The sequence below is a fragment of the Mirounga leonina genome, unplaced genomic scaffold, assembly GCF_011800145.1.
Source record: "Mirounga leonina isolate KUSES-001 unplaced genomic scaffold, KU_Mleo_1.0 Mir_115, whole genome shotgun sequence".
NCBI classification, from domain to species: domain Eukaryota; kingdom Metazoa; phylum Chordata; class Mammalia; order Carnivora; family Phocidae; genus Mirounga; species Mirounga leonina.
The window spans coordinates 75,605,638-75,622,681 of record NW_023270268.1 but is presented as its reverse complement, the minus strand read 5'-3'; the positions used below and the strand labels follow the sequence as shown (position 1 = coordinate 75,622,681).

The 17,044-nt window shown below is 41.1% G+C and overlaps 1 protein-coding gene across 5 annotated transcripts in view; it reads right to left on the bottom strand.

The window, feature by feature from the left end:
• Positions 1-1,294: 1,294 nt before the first annotated feature.
• SENP2 (SUMO specific peptidase 2) overlaps positions 1,295-17,044 on the bottom strand; it is a 33,214-nt gene continuing 17,464 nt past the window's right edge. For 2 of the 5 annotated variants that reach the window (XM_034999753.1, XM_034999757.1), the window contains 7 exons: positions 16,317-16,383; positions 14,311-14,487; positions 12,993-13,124; positions 11,114-11,317; positions 10,419-10,498; positions 6,889-6,973; positions 1,295-4,254 (listed from right to left, as the gene is read on the bottom strand). In XM_034999753.1, the coding sequence (XP_034855644.1) occupies positions 3,901-4,254; positions 6,889-6,973; positions 10,419-10,498; positions 11,114-11,317; positions 12,993-13,124; positions 14,311-14,487; positions 16,317-16,383 (1,099 nt within the window). In that variant the 3' untranslated portion in view covers positions 1,295-3,900. Of the gene's footprint in view, positions 4,255-4,607; positions 4,752-6,888; positions 6,974-10,418; positions 10,499-11,113; positions 11,318-12,992; positions 13,125-14,310; positions 14,488-16,316; positions 16,384-17,044 lie in introns of all 5 variants that reach the window. The other 3 variants (XM_034999756.1, XM_034999754.1, XR_004678221.1) reach the window with 3 other exon arrangements.

The window sequence follows — 17,044 nt, the reverse complement described above, 5'->3', positions numbered from 1 at the left end:
TGAGAAAGACACGTGCTTACCAACAGTTTTTGTGTATGTTTTTTTCTTTTTTCATCTTTATCAATCTTTAGGACAGAGTGCCTACTAAAAAAGAACAATGGTCCACTCTACCTTTTTTCTCAGATCCCCAAACTCCTGCAATTTAAAAATATGTATCTATCACTGGCTTTACTGTTGGTAATTGGCTACTGGTAAGATCAGCTGTTGATTTTATCACCTGACTGCTTTTCTCATAAGCTGTTTAGAAATAAAAATTCTAGGGGCGCCTGGGTGGCTCAGTTGGTTGAGCGACTTGCCTTCGGCTCAGGTCATGATCCTGGAGTCCAGGGATCGAGTCCCGCATCGGGCTCCCTGCTCAGCGGGGGGTCTGCTTCTCCCTCTGACCCTCCTCCCTCTCATGCTCTCTGTCTCTCATTCTCTGTCTCGCAAATAAATAAAATCTTTAAAAAAAAAAAAAAAGAAATAAAAATTCTATTAGTGACAAGTTTCTCTGCACCAAGAGAGACATGTCAGTGGCCTAGAGAAGCACGGCCTGTGGTAACTCCTATTAAATTCAGGAACTCGGGGTAAACTAGAAGGCCGTTCTCCAGCTTAACTCCCTGCTCTCGTCGATTTCGTTATGTCCTGGGAGACTGTTAAGGGCTGTCCTGAAGGGTACACAGTAGTGGGCAGCTCAGCGACCGCTGCTCGAAGAAGCCCCTCAGCTCCTTGTGTCACACAAACGACTGAAACCCCGTTGTCCCTCCCCGGGGACATTTGTGGAATACAAACCGCCATTCCTCACCGGATTTACCCCGCATGGAACAAATCTTAAGGTACTAAATTCTCAGGTGAAACCTCTAAGAGCCAAGTGGAACCCAGGCTTTTAGTATAATGCTGAGCCGGTAAATCTCCGGCTTTTTGGCTGTCCCAGCTGCTTGATCCCAGCCCTCAGGGACACAGCGCCGGTGGCCTCCAGAAGAGGCTGTGTGCGGCCTAAGCTTGAGGGAGACTCTGCACGAGCAGCTCACCCTTCTACTCCTCATCCAGCACACGTCCTCTGGTGTGCCTATCAAGTAGGCACCACAAGTTCCGCCGGGCCCCAGATGCCGTATACGGAGCCTCGGACACGGCCCGGGGAAACTGGCTGCAGTACCAGGCGTCTGTGACCGGCGGCCACGCCCTCCAGAGGGCGGCCACGCTGGTTCACGGCGAACACAGGCGCGATTTTTCTGGTTTTACCCCCTTGCTTTTGTGCGCCAGGACGGGGGGGGGGTTAGGTGGGGAAAGGGTTAGAAGTCATTTCAGCACATACTTTTCAGGTTCCGCCAGACAGCCTTTATTACACCGGGAAAGCAACACTAGGCACTAGATCTTGCAAAATATGCTCTGACCAACTCTATAAACTCTCTGAAATTAAAAATGCGTAACCACTGGAAAGTTTTTAATGAACAAAAAAGGTAAATACAAACTTTCATATGCAAAATAGATCATTGTACAACTGGCAGCCTCAGAGCCAAGTACTAAATTTTCTTCCCAATTTCAGTGGGGATGGAATGGGGGGGGAGGGAGGGACGTAAATCCTAACGAGTACAAAACTTAATTTCGGTTTTATATATAGAAAAAAACAACGTTTGAGGAAAAATAGCTCTGACATTGAATAGTATCTTTTGACATCAACGGTCCGGGCCAGCCCTTACAATTTTGAGGTTTATACTCACCCAGTATGGGATGAAAATGAAGATTTAGGGCTTACAGTTACTTCAAATCCCGTCTCAAGAGTAGCCAAGTCACCTCGTTTCCAGACGGAGCGGTCTCTTTAGGATGCCCGCGGCGCTCTCGCGGAGGCGCCTGGCGAACCACGCCCGCTCTGCCGCGCCCCGTGCGCCCCGCGCGCCCCGTGCGCCCCGCCCCGCGCCGGCGCCGCCGCGGCCAGGCTGGCTCTGGAAGGGACCGGAGCCCTCCCCCGCGGCGCCTCCCGGCTCCAACGCAGCATCTGCGGCTGAGCTGGCCCTTTCTGCTCCAGCCCTGGGGCAGTCGGTTAACCCTTCCTTCCCCCCTCCCCGCACCGACTGCCCTCTGGATCTTGGGCTGGGAGTGGAGCTTGGGTAACATTCCCTTCACAAATAAATAGTTCAAACAGGTAATTCAGAGTTAACTGTAAGAGCAGCGGCAGACGGCCCCTGCCCGTTATGCTTGCAAATGAGGGAGCGAATGAACACACGGGAACACACACACAGAAGACACATCGTAGAATCAATCCTGCATTTCCCACATTCATAGGGAAAAAAAGATCTTTCAAAAAAAAGAGTTATTAGTGAGCGTTTGTCCTCGTGTGGGTCGAACAGTCCAGGCTCCGAGCAGGCACAGGCTTACACAGGGGGTTGCAGGCAGAACGTCCACACACCACGTCAGGACCAGGGTGCAGGCGAGGCCGGCGCGCACGTCCTACAGCTCAGGACCCGTGAGCCAACAGAGGTGATGCAGGGACTTCTGAACCCACGACGCATGAGGTATATGGAAACAGCCGTCCTCCGTGACAGAACCACCAGCAGCTCGAGGGACTGGGCGGGGCGCTCTCACAGCAGCTGCTGATGAAGGATTTCCCACACCATCTTCTTCCGGAAGAGAGGCATCTGGTGCTGCAGTCCACAAACAACACATCATATGCCACACAGTAACCCTCGGGGCGCAATCGCGTCAGTAAACCATGTCCCTTACAGAAGCCTTGACTCTTTGATGTCATGCTTCAGACTTACAAAGCCATAGATAAGGGGGTTATAATGTTCTTATTATAATGTCTGTATCAGAAGCAGTTTTACACGTTAAGGAAAATCAAAGCGGGCTGCAGAATTATACAACAGAATCCCACAACTACGTCATAGCACAAAGACGTGAACCAAAATGGAAACCCCGAGGGGTAGCATAATATGAAACTTTTCTACTTACATGTACTTACAGAACATTCTAAAATGAACATATTTTGCTTTTTCGAGAAAAACATGAACTCTATTTAAATAAAGGAAAAAACATTCAAAAATCTCTCCCTGTTTTACCAAACGTTATACATTGTCAATTCTGTTCAAATGGCAACTTCTGCCCTTCAAATCTCACGTCAGTAGGTTCGGACAGCAAATAACTCCTTGTGACTTAGAAGCATCAAAGAAGGAAATGGCTTGACTCAATACATTATTCTGCTTTATGACAACCACTACATGGGCCAATTTTCAAAGCAGCAACACACAAGACAAACCCAAAATTACCTGTAACTCAACTAGTCCTCTTTTTGATGAAACCAGAAGTTCACACCCTTGAGGTACTCCTGGTATCTCATTACAAGATGGACATACCACTTTACTATGAACTAGTGATTTCCTACCTGGAGGGGCCTAAAAAGTCTTAATACATGGATGTGTAAGTTATTTTAAATAGTTCAAAACATAGAGTAAAAAAAAAAAAAAAATCACACATTTATTCTTAGTAAAACTAACCAATAAAAAGTGCCTTTACTTTAGACTAGAATTGTATTAACTCAGCATGGGAGCCCTAGTTACTTCATATTGCTCACCAGCTTGGAATAGGGTTACCAGTCCTATTCAGTAAGTAGTTTGGTAGACAACATCTACCCAAATGAGGTCTGCTGAAGAAAAATATATTTTAAAGGGGGTTGTCCTGACTCAGTTATAAAAAGGTTGAGAATCCACTATTACAAACATAAACTCTCAAGAGTTCCCAACACACTCGAGTTCCCGCTCAAATACAGAGCCCCGGAGAACCTCAAGTAACCAGCACAGAAAGGGAAGGCAGTATTTGTAGTTCTAGCTCAGACCCGCAGCTTACCTTCTCACAAGGCCTGATTTCCCCGGGCTGTCACACACACTCTTACTTGCCTCCTCCTTTGGCCAAAAATATCAGTAATACTCAGGAGCTAGTGAACACTGGAGTTCGGAGATATGCAACTGCCTCACTGGTCACCAAAGAGGAGGAGAAACCTAAGAGCAGATGCAGTGCCAAACCCCGATCCCAGCAGGAGCGGGGCCACGGCCGAGGGTGACAACAGCAAGAGCGGCGGCTCAGGGGCCATTCTTCAGACCTTACTGTGCACCAGGCACGGGGAACCCGCTCGGAGTTCATCTTCTTCGATAGCAAGTAAGTGGGTGAAGAGGGGGCTCCACTCACCTGAGTAAATGTGATAGGTTTGTCCCTAGAGATATAATCTGCATATTTACAAGTAAACATTCCACAATCACTCCCATTCAACTGTTGAGGAATCTCCTAAAATTTAAAAAAAAAAGGGGGGGAGAAAGGGATAAAAATGTCATCAAATACAAACTCCTTTGACTTCTTATAAATATTACAGTGGATAAACAATATTATACAGGTACTACACAAACACAGTCTTTATGTGGCATAAGAACTCCCACCATGACTGGAGTTCGTGACCCGCACAGAAAATATTTTTCAGAAAGGAAAGGAAAAGCAAAGTGACAATTCCATCTCTTGGCTCTCATACTAAGAAACCAAACTGAAAGTTTATTACTAGGAACAGGAATTCTAGTCAGAATGGTTTCAGAAGCACTTTATACATTTTGAAAAGGGCTAAATATGGCTCAATCAAAACAACTAACCTATTTCAATACTGCAGGGTTTAACTTCTCTAGACAGGAAAAGAAGACCACAACTTTCGACTCCCACAGCTACAAGCAGGGAAAAGAAAAAATGCCTCTTGACAGGCTTTCATCAGGATCTTGCTTTGATGGCTCAATTCTGTCCTGAGGCAAAAGCAGAGCTTACTGCAAGTGGTACTAAAGGCCCCAAAACCAATCCACGTGAGCTAAATTGACACACTCCCCAGGCCTCTGCTGCCCTAACCTTGGCCAGCCCCATACGCATTTTGGCTGTCAGCTCTAAGGAGCACAAGATAGTAAGAATAAAAGAGAGTCTGAATCCCCTGCTGGAAAACATTCCAGATGACCAAAGCTCAATTTTTATTCCAAGAAATACAGATGATTATTGTAAAAAAAGAAAAGATTGTCTGAACATGCACAACACCCACACATACGGTAAGTAGCTCACACTTTTCTCCTGAGCACAGCATCTCTCACAGAATGGAGAGAACTATAGACTCCAACATACAGTTTGTTTTCTTTATTACGTTCCCCATACCAGAACATGGTACTCATCCTAACAGACTCCTTATATCTATGCTTTCCTCAGGAAATTTCAAAGCTTAACCTTCTAATTATTCAACTTAGAAAGGAAAATCCTTTGAGTAAAGACAGGGGAGCCATTATACACAGGTGAGGGCTAAAGCTGAATTTATGCAGCTTACTTTAAAAAGAAGCCATTAGGGCTCAAAAATGTATGCATTGTCAAACCCTGAATGAGATTCAAATCTGGCAAGTATAATACAAAGCATATTCACAAAGAGCATACTTGACTCTTGAGGACCTGTGGCATGGGACCTTTAAGACCTAAATAAACAAAATTCCCAGTAAGTAAAAAGAACTTTAAACTTTCATCAGCACCAACCAAGAAAAATAGCTGACTTGAGTTTATTAGCTTTTTTTGAGAGACATGCTAGCATATGGTTAATATTTACAATTTATTTTTTAAAGATTTTATTTATTTATTTGAAAGAGAGAGCGTGAGCACTCACAAGCAGGGGAAGTGGCAGAGGGAGGGGGAGAAGCAGGCTCCCCGCTGAGCGTGGACCCCAATGCAGGGCTTGATCCCAGGAACCCTGGTATCATGACCCAAGCCAAAGGCAGATACTTAACCAACTGAACCACCCAGGCGCCCCACAATTTATTTTTTTTTTAAGATTTATTTATTTGCGAGAGATAGAGAGTGGGTGCACAGGAGGAGGGGCAGAAAGAGAGGGAAAGAGAATCTTCAAGCAGACTCCCTGCTGACTGTGGAGCCCGACGCAGGATTGATCTCACAACCCTGAGATCATGTCCTGAGCCGAAATCAGGAGTCGGATGCTTAAAAGAATCCAGAAAGAAAGGACAAATTGGTCTGCAAAGGAACGGTAACTATATATCAGATGTCTCGGTAGCAACAAGGAAACCAGAACACAGTGCACTTATCTTCAGAGTTCTAAGTGAACAAACATTGACAACCTAGAACTGTGCACCTAGAAAAACATCTTTCCTGTATGAAGGTGAAGCAGACACATTTTCAGATTTTCACAAACTAAGAACATTTACTACCAGACGTTGACTAGAAGAATTTTTAAATGATGTGTTTCCAAAAAATGATCTCCCAAGAAAAGTCTGAGATGCAAGAATGAATGCAGAGCCACTCTACTGATAAAGATGTAGGTAAATGTAAACAACCATTGTTTATATAAAGTGATAATGATGTGTGATTCATAGGCCTTTCCAAAAGACAATCTAAAATAGTGGACAGCAACAGCATGTTAAATTGGCAGGAAGGAGATGAGTTGTGTAGCATGGGAATGGGACTGGAGGGAAGGGTTCCCAAGGGGCATAAAGAAGCTCTTGGGGTGATGGGCATCTTCATTATCTTGAGTATGATGATGGTTTCACATGTATATATCTATGTGAAGACTTATCCAATTGTACACTTTAACTGTGCATTTTTCTTCTGTCAACTACACCTCAATAAAGATCTTTAAAAAAAAAAGAGTCAGATGCTTAACCAACTGATCTACCCAGCTGCCCCAACATTTAGATTTAACCAAGAAATAAAGGCCAAAAAGCAGACATCTTGGTTAAACGAATTTCTAAAGATTTAGAAGCAGATAATTCTTAAGATGTATACTTCAGGAGAACGCATGCCTAAGGGTATGAATGAGTGAGGGGAGGGAAGAAGCAGGGTCTACATAATATGCCACAGTCAGTAAAGGCAACAGCACTTCAAATGCAGATGATTGTCACTTACATGTGGCTTCATGCTGTAGTGGGTCCACTCTAGAAGATTCAGATCAATATTTCTTTTGGTCTTACTTTCATCCTGTAAATACTGACTAAAAAAACAACAAAGGAATATATTGATGAATCCCTGTGGAGACTTACCATTATGATTACAAAGGACATTACAAAGGATGTTTAATAGACAGGCTATTCTCAACTCCATCTTCACTAGAGCTTTTTTTAAAAATGTGATTGGTTTTAAATTTTGGTTTTTAAATTTCATTTTTTTCCTGCTTACAAAAACTGGACATGCCTTAGAAAATTAAAACCTGTAAAATATAAAATGCAAAAGACCCCATAATAGCCACTCCAGCAGTAATTACTATTAATAGTTTGCTGTGTATTCTTCTAGTTCTCCACTACTCACACACAATTTAAAAACATACACTTTATTTTATTTTTTTTAAAGATTTTATTTATTTATTTGAGAGAGAGAGAGAATGAGAGAGAGCACATGAGAGGGGGAGGGTCAGAGGGAGAAGCAGACTCCCTGCAGAGCAGGGAGTCCGATGCGGGACTCGATCCAGGGACTCCAAGATCATGACTTGAGCCGAAGACAGTCGCTTAACCAACTGAGCCACCCAGGCACCCCATACACTTTATTTTAAAAAGTACTTCAGGGGCGCCTGGGTGGCTCAGTCGTTACGCGTCTGCCTTCGGCTCAGGTCATGATCCCAGGGTCCTGGGATCGAGCCCCGCATCGGGCTCCCTGCTCAGTGGGGAGCCTGCTTCTCCCTCTCCCACTCCCCCTGCTTGTGTTCCCTCTATCGCTGTGTCTCTGTCAAATAAATAAATAAAATCTTAAAAAAAAAGATTTGTCTCTAAAAAAATAAAAATAAAAATAAAATAAAAAGTACTTCATTTTACAACTTGCTTTTTCTCACTTAAAAATAGATATAAAGGGGCGCCTGGGTGGCTCAGTTGGTTGAGCGACTACCTTCGGCTCAGGTCATGATCCTGGAGTCCCGGGATCGAGTCCCGCATCAGGCTCCCTGCTCGGCAGGGAGCCTGCGTCTCCCTCTGACCCTCCCCCCTCTCATGTGCTCTCTCTCTCTCATTCTCTCTGTCTCAAATAAATAAATAAAATCTTTAAAAATAGATATAAAATATGGGGTGATGGGTGAAACAGGTAAAGGGGATTAAGAGCACACTTACCGTGATGCATACTGATTAATATACAATGTTCTATAATGGTTGAATCACTATATTGACTACATTGTACACCTGAAACTAATATAGCACTGTATGTTAACTATACTGGAAACTGAAAAAGTACCTAAACTTGTGGTGAACATGGCATAACTAAAGAATTGTCGAAGTACTAAATTATACTCCTGAAACTAATATAACATTGTGTCAACTATACTTCAATTAAAAATTAGAATAGATATAAAACAAGACAACTGGCCTAGACCCCCCCCCAAAAAAAAAGCCTTTGCCATGAAAAATGAAAAAAGGAAGACTAATCTAAATTAGACTAAAGAGGCATGAAATCCACCTGTGAACTCTGACCGGCTTCCTGCATTAGGGAAAAAAAACTATAAAACATATCTGAGGAAATCAGAACATGAGCCAAAAATTACATGTGACTAATTGCTAATTTTCCTTTTTTAAAATTAATCAATCAATTAATTTGAGAGAGACAGGGAGAGGGAGAGAGAGAATCTCAAGCAGACTCCCCACTAAGCGCAGAGCCCGGCACGGCTAAGCACTAAATCCCACAACCCTGAGATCATGACCTGAGCCAAAACCAAGAGTCAGACGTTCAACTGACTGAGCCACCCAGGTGCCCCTGATGGCTCATTTTCTTCAGTGTGATAATGACATTGTGATTATGTAAGGGAACTTCCTTGTTCCTAAGAGATACATACTTAAGTATTAAGAGTGATTTAAGTTTATCCAGATCTTCCAAGGGTTATCAAATTTAAGCCAGGCATCTCCATTCTCATCCCAACCTTCATGTAAAGGCAACCAGCATCAGTGGTGCCGGGGCATGCACTCTCAGTGGGAGCCACCTCGCCCCCGCCCTCTGGGGGAGAGGAGGGGGTGGAAACTGGTTCTTGGAAGGCAAGAATCTTAGCTATTTCAAAGGTTTGTAGCCCTCTAAACCCAACAAACAAGAAGTTTTATTCCTTAGCACAATTCTCTCTTGTCATGGAGAAATTAAATTTTTCTCGGAGGTAATAATGCAAAAAAAATGTCAAGAAAAGCTGAACTGGGAACATCAGGAAAGGGAGTGGGCCTCAGATCCCCACAGGAGGGAGAGGGAGAAAGAGCAAAGAGTGAGGTATGATTTTTTTTTGTATCCTGTTATAATCAGGACACAAAACTTTGCTGTATGATTTCAGCGAGAACATTTCTATCTATGTGATAATATGTACGTGTCTGCGCACATGTATGTATGTGGGCATGTTTTATATACATCTGAAACAGAAAACACTAGAAGGAAATAACTGTTTTATAAACAATTCGGTGTATCTTATGATTTTTCAAACTTTCTTCTCTAAACTTTCTATTCAAGATAAATAGTAAATAAAAAGGATCTTTTACACCAAAACAATATTGAAAAAGAGAGAATTGAACTAATTGTTAATAACAAATTTTGTCATTCATTTAAGAGGTTCCTTACTAAAGTATCCTTATAAACTTATTCAAGTATCCTTACTAAAATTAAAAACGAGAACCCCCATTTGCTTCCAGTGAGCAGAAGGGGTTCAAAACAGACTGCTCTTACTGAACTGCTTCCTCACTGTGAAATTCATGTCACCACTTTACACAGCTTACTAAGTGGCTATGCTTTAAAGGCAGGTTTCTAGCAATTACTATTTGAAATGGTTGCCTACAAACCATATGCTTTAACTTAAAAGTTACCTCTTGGTTCTGAAATGAACCCAACTATGATGGAAAGCAGAGACATGAGTGGGTTTAAGAATTCGAGGAAAAAGACCCTAGTTAAGAGTTCCTCAGAACATTCAGAATAATGTATCAATCCTAAAGAAACCTAATTCAGGGGCGCCTGGGTGGCTCCATCGGTTAAGCGTCTGCCTTTGGCTCAGGTCATGATCCCAAGGTCCTGGGATTAAGCCCCACATCGGGCTCCCTGCTTGGTGGGAAGCCTGCTTCTCTCTCTCCCACTCCCCATCCTTGTGTTCCATCTCTCGCTGTCTCTCTCTCTGTCAAATAAATAAATAAAATCTTAAAAAAAAAAAAAAGAAACAATTCAAATCACAGGATTCTAATAAGACATATTTTATATTACAGTGCATGACAAACTTGTTTCCACTGATGCTACTAAATAAGAGTTCTCAGTTAAGATCAGATATTAGGGGTTTTTTTTGATAAGAAGATGAATTCAAGTCAATTCCTGAACAACTGGGAAAATAGCCTTCACCAAACATTAAACTACCATCCACCAGAGCCTCCCTGGATTAAATACAAGATAGGTCAGCTAACAAGGGCATAATGACACAACAGTAAAGTTTTTCAACCTTTACTTACAGGAGAATCTCACAGATCCTGTGGCCCTTTTGTCCCATAGAATCCAGATATTTAAGACACCTTTTTCTTAGGTCTATCACCTACAATGGAAAAATACAATATCCAGAAACATCTTAACCACAATAGAATTTTATTTCTAAAAGGAAAAGCATCTTTTAAAAAGTTAATACAAGTACCAACATAAATGGATTTCTAAGACACATTTTTTATAAATTATCACAGATGATATGAGCTTCATTTCTATAAAAGTATATACCTCTAGTCCCAGAGAAAACCTAGAAACTTACTCACCAAAACATTAGTGGTCCTCTCAAAGTGATGAGATTTTTTGTTCTTGTTTTTTTTCTTTATACCTTTACTTTTCTATAATAAATCTGTACCATCTTGTAAACAAAACTAAAGAAATCAGATAAAGAACTCATATGTGTACTAAAACTCTTTCCTGTCTTCCTGTATGCCATCTAGCTGTGTGTGTGTGTGTGTGTGTAATTTAATCTTTTGGGGTTTTTTCTATTTTTTTTTAATTTAAATTCAATTAATTGCCATCTAGCTTTCTAAGTTGTTCAACTCAAGAACCGAGAAGAGACTCTACAGAGTATGCCTTTATATGTACTACTGGATTTTTAACTGGGCAGAAAAGGGTAGCCTTCATTAGTCAAGAAAACAGACTCCAACAATTAACCCTCTCAACTCACCACCAGGCTCCAATGTACCTTCCGATGAATAGGCACCAGAATAAGTTCCTGTTCAAAGAGATTGACCCCTTTGGTCCATCTTTTCACTGCTTGGTAACCACCAGACTTTAATTTGGGATAGAAAAAAGTACTGAATGCGTGAAGTGCTGGATACCCTTGTTTTTTGTTTCTTTCCACCAGAAGATTCATGTAAAAATTAATGACCTATAATACCAAGGGAGTAAACGTCAGAACGTGGCAAGTACATTACCAAAACTAAATCTCTACCTAAGTTAGGATGAATTAGAAGGTAAGAAGCTCCAGGAAAGGAATATACTAGAGATGGGGATGAAAGGATTGTTTACAGCATAATAAGGAAAATAAAAGATAATGAGTGCAAAATGGGAGGCATTAAGGAGTGAAATTGTACTTTTGAAGTATGTGAGTAAAAGAGCCAAGGAACTTAAGGAGAAAGTCTGCAATAATGAAAAGGTGTATGCAACTACATCACATGAAAAAAATATGCAGAAATATTAACTAGAATTGAATTTTACTATTCATAAATTTTACTATATATAAAAAAATATTAACTGGAAGAAAATATACCCAAACATTAATATTTTGTTCATTTTTGAGTGGTGGCACTTTTGAATGATATTTTTATTTTACTTTTCCTGTACTTTCCAAATTTTCTATAATAAATATATAGCATTTATAATGTAAAACAAAAATACTAGTTTTATAAGAATGTGTTTCTATGTCATTAGTCTGGGGGGGATGGGAAGGAAGGCAAAGGGGGAAAATGCAGGGACTTTGGGGAGTTAGGGAAAGGACCAGCTAGAACATGTACAAGAACTAAGAGTTAGTTTTAGCTAAATATGTAAGGATACAAGATGACAATTCGGCAAATTTTTACAGTTATCACTCAAATAAAGAAAAAGACACATTTTATATATACATGTGTGTACAGTGATCAATCGATCCCTTTATTACTGAAAAAATAAAATGGCTCTTATAAGAATTCCTCTAAAATAAGTATCACTTGCTGCTTCCTTCTATTCATCAGCTACACCCAAGGTTTATAAAAATGTCACTGAGGGGTGCCTGAGGGGCTCGGTCAGTTGGGCGTCTGCCTTCGGCTCAGGTCGTGATCCCAGGGTTCTGGGATTGAGCCCTGGGTCAGGCTCCTTGCTTGGCGGGGAGCCTGCTTCTCCCTCTCCCTCTGCCTGCCACTCCTCCTGCTTGTGCTCTCTGTCAAATAAATAAATAAAATCTTTAAAAAAATAAGTAAATAAATAAAAATGTCACTGAAGAGGTGCCTGGCTGGCTGAGTCAGTAGAGCATGCGACTCTTGATCTCAGGGTCGTGAGTTCAAACCCCACGTTGGGCACAGAGCTTACTTAAAAACAAATAAATTTGTTAAAAAAAAAAAAAAAAAGTCACTGAAGACTGCTAGTAAATGAAGTGGTGGATGAAACAAAGCACCGATGCAGAAGAGGGAAACATGGCTAATTAAAGGCAGCAAAGAATCAGAATTGACCACTGTTTTAAGTTTTGAGATGTTTCTGTTTTGTTTTTTTTTTAAGATTTTATTTATTTGACAGAGAGAGAGATAGCGAGAGAGGGAACACAAGCAGGGGGAGTGGGAGAGGGAGAAGCAGGCTCCCCACTGAGCAGGGAGCCCGATGCGGGGCTCGATCCCAGGACCCCGGGAACATGACCTGAGCCGAAGGCAGACACTTAACAACTGAGCCACCCAGGCGCCCCATGAGATGTTTCTGTTTTAAATGAAACCAAAAGCTGCTTTCCCAACCCCTAATAATTAGGTAGAAATCACTTTGGTTATAGATGGTAAATGGTTAAGCATAATAACAGAACAGGGGAGAAAAGAACAACTTACTTCATCATTGAGCCAGTGGTAGTTCTTCAAGGTCTGGATATCACCTCGAGTGATTCGCAACTTGAAAGCGCTACTTAGGACCTCATCCTGTGGGCCATGACCTAGGGCATTACTGATTTCCCTTTCCATGTCCTGAATTAGAAAGTCCAGAGGATGTATTTTAAATAGACCCACAATCAGATTTCAAGAGTCTGAGGCTAAAACAAGCTTTTCATCTCTATAATACAAAGCAGTTTTACTAATGGTTATGAAAATGTTAGTTTAATTACCAGCTTCTGGAAACAATAATCTGGTAATAGTGTTTCCATTTAAAGTATAGTTTCAATTATCCCACTACCATTTATTGAGCACTCTGAGCTAAACATGGTATCAGATCCTTGCTAGCAGGGAACCCAGGGGTGTCTAACTTCCTAGCCTTTGCTCCTTTCACAGTACTCTTAAAGTATTTTCACACTTTCCTTATTTACCTACTAAACTTTTATTTAAAATCATCAGTGTAATAGAATTAGGCGCCCTAAGAGATGTTACCATACAGTTTGGACATGAAGGGAATAAGCAAACAGGGAGAAACTGGAAAACACGGCAGTGGTCTACCAAATGAGTCCTCACTGAACAGATGGCTTCCTTATTCTGAAGAATTATGCAGACAAATGCGTATTTAAGCTACTGAGATGAATCTATACACCCAAAAGAAATTAGTTGCATTCAAATATTTTAAATCCGGCTTTCTCCACTGCATACAATTGTGCCGTTTTATGGATCTCTCCATTTGTGTGTCCAATATATAATAAGTGCTCAACAGGTTCTCACTGCATAGGACTGACTACCACCTACTAAAACAACACTGGAAAAGGAGCCAAGATACAGGCTCACCTTTAAAATGAGAATTTTACTACCTTCATTTCCTTGATTTTTCAAATAAGTTTTTACTATTTTCAAATGTAATAATCAATAAAAGGGACATTTTAGTAAATAATAATCACTTTTTAAAAATGCTATGAGCTCATTCCTAATGCCAAACCCATACTATGCAACCCAAAATATTTGAAGAAAAATCTGCAAAGAGCCCATTACATTCCAAGATATGTGACAAATATGTCTACTCACATTTGCTGAACATTAATCTGATCCCTTAGGCCACCCTCACAGATCACTAATGATCAGTGTAGCCTGACTGGACATCCCTTGGACCTGATTTCTCTCATACACTCATCCCTAGCCTGGAGAAAATCCTCAAAATAAAACATGTGTTCAAGTCTTGATAACTGAAGTTATTTAAAAACATGCCTCTTATTCTGATCAACACAAGAAATAATACCTCTGTAAGTTCAAGAAGATCATCCATCCTTTTATCCCTCTCTTTGCCTGAGCAATGTTTTTCTTTTGTCTCAAGTATTGACATTTTCCTCCTGAGTAAGCCATTGCTCCCACTGCCCAGGCGGAGTCGGGCTGACACCTCTTCGGATAGGTCAGGTTCCAGCTGGTGTCCCCTCCTCTGATCAAAAAAGTTTCTATATTCTATTGACATGTTTGATATTTACATATATAAACATATATAACACATGAAACAAACAGTGCCATTATCCTGAGAGAATAGGCAAATCTCCCAAGTAAGTGAAGGAGATTTTGTCTGCCTGTCCCTGCAAGAGGAACAAAAAAATGCTCAAGACCTAAGGCTCACAGGGCGCCTCAATTACAAACCATGAAACAGAACACTCACCACTTCCCCTGTAGGCAGCAAGAAAAGTATTTTTCAGTTCTCTTAGGCCAATGAAAAATAAGATGGCTACAAGACATGTTGGAGTGCTTAAAAAAAGCAAAACCTATGACCCATAATCCCATCACTCAGAATAAAGTATTACTATCCTTATAATAAGTAAACTTGCTCCATTTCATTTTTTTAAAGGAATTATTTACTACAGAAAAACATTTACATACCACTTGATTTTTGTAAAATTAACACCTATGTAAGCACCATTCGGGTCAGCAAATAGAACTCTGCCAGCATTCCAGAAACTCTTGACAATATCCTTCCTTATTGTGACCTACATAACCTTTAATAGTGAATTTAAGGCATCTAGTAGGCCAACTTTGAAAATGAAGAAACTGAGTTAGAAAGAGAGCTTTCGATGAGAACCACACTAGTCTCAACATGCTGAGCCAGTACTCTTCACTCTAACTCACTGCCAGGGATCCTGGTCCCAGGAAACCAGCAGCTGCTGGCCCCTCCCCACGGCCCCAGACAGCATAGCCTTCAGGTTCGGCACAGATGGAAGCACCAGGTAGTCTTTACCCAGGTTCCAAATATGCTCCCTCTCTGTCCTCTCTCAGGCATAGCTCCCCCGCCTTTTTCAGCCGGTGTTCCACAGGCGATAAACAATAACTCAATACAGAAGGTTTCACTCCAAATGACTGGGAACAGGGATGTTCGGAGACCTACACTCTTCCTTACAAAGAGGTTTGTATTTTTGTTTTTTGTTTTTTTTTTTAAAGATTTTATTTATTTATTTGAGAGAGAGAATGAGATAGAGCATGAGAGGGAGGAGGGTCAGAGGGAGAAGCAGGCTCCCTGCCGAGCAGGGAGCCCGATGTGGGACTCGATTCCGGGACTCCAGGATCATGACCTGAGCCGAAGGCAGTCGCTTAACCAACTGAGCCGCCCAGGCGCCCTTCCTTACAAAGAGGTTTAATGGGAGAAGAAAAACTTGATCGAGCTGATACTTCACATAAAGCAGTGCCCTAAACTTTGGTATTTCTATGTATCTAAAATGTGAAATAATCTAAAACATCAAGTTTGCCTTTAATTTAGAAATGTATTTCTTTTGGATACAGAGTGTTTAGCAAAACACTCTGCTGCTATTATTTAAAATGTTGGTATTGCTATGGAGATCACCGGAACACTTTGCATTCCAGTACACTGAAAAATGTAAAATCCAATTAAGCATAAGATTGGTAGTATTTTCAAATAAATCTGAGATCCTGACTCTAAAAAGAAGGTCCTGAACATATCTTTCCTAGAGACCGTACGGTTTTTTAAGATTCTCCAAAAGAAGCCAGGCACTACAGATATAGGGCTGGGACGGAGGCAAGTTGGTCTCTCTTACAAAAAAGGTAGCTACCATACAGAGGTGAACATCCGGGAATTCAGAAGGAAGCCAAAAGTTGTGTATCTTCAATGCCTGCTGCTTTTTTCAAAGAAAACAATGAAATTAGAAATCAAAGTAATATTTTTCATCTTTCTTACTTTTCATGAGCACCAAAATTTTAACACAGGTCAGGTGAAAGAGTAAAACAACATAAAATTTAACTAGGGTTTCCACTTACACCTTCATTTTCAAGTCTGATTCCAACTGTCCTCTCTGAATCAGAAATTTTCCCCTTTGAACAACACCTGAGGAAAAATATTGGGAGAGTATAGACTGGATAATTTTAACTTGTACATGTGAGACTAGTTTTAGAAATAAGACTTAATAATTTGTCAACAAAAACCAACTTGAGTTTATATACTCCTCTAAACCAAGGGTCAGCAAAGTTTTTCTGAAAAAGGATCAGATAGTAAATATTTTGAGCTTTGCAAGTCTTACAGGTTTTGGTTTTTGTTGTTGTTGTTTTTTCTTTTTAAGTAACCTCTATGTCTAACATGGGGCTCAAACTCATGACTCTGAGGAACCCAAGATCAAGAGTCACATGCTCTATAGACTGAGTCAGCCAGGTTCCCCAAGTCTTATAGTTTTTGTCACATCTTCTCAACTTCCATCACAGCTTAAAAACAGCCAGACAGGATGTAAATGTATTAGCATGAATGTGTTCCAATAAAACTTTACTTAAAAAGAACAGGCAGGTGGACCAGATTTGGACAAGGGGCCAGAGCTTACCCCAAACTCTGCTATAAAGGAACTATCATCCAAAATCCTAAAGGCACAAAGAACTGCCTTCACTGAAAGGTGCTAATTCCTAAAGATGCCCACCACAACCACACACCTATCTAAGTGGCACCTGCATCTCCGAACCCCTAATGCCCAGGAGAGAAGGGCACCCTCCGAGCTAGGGTG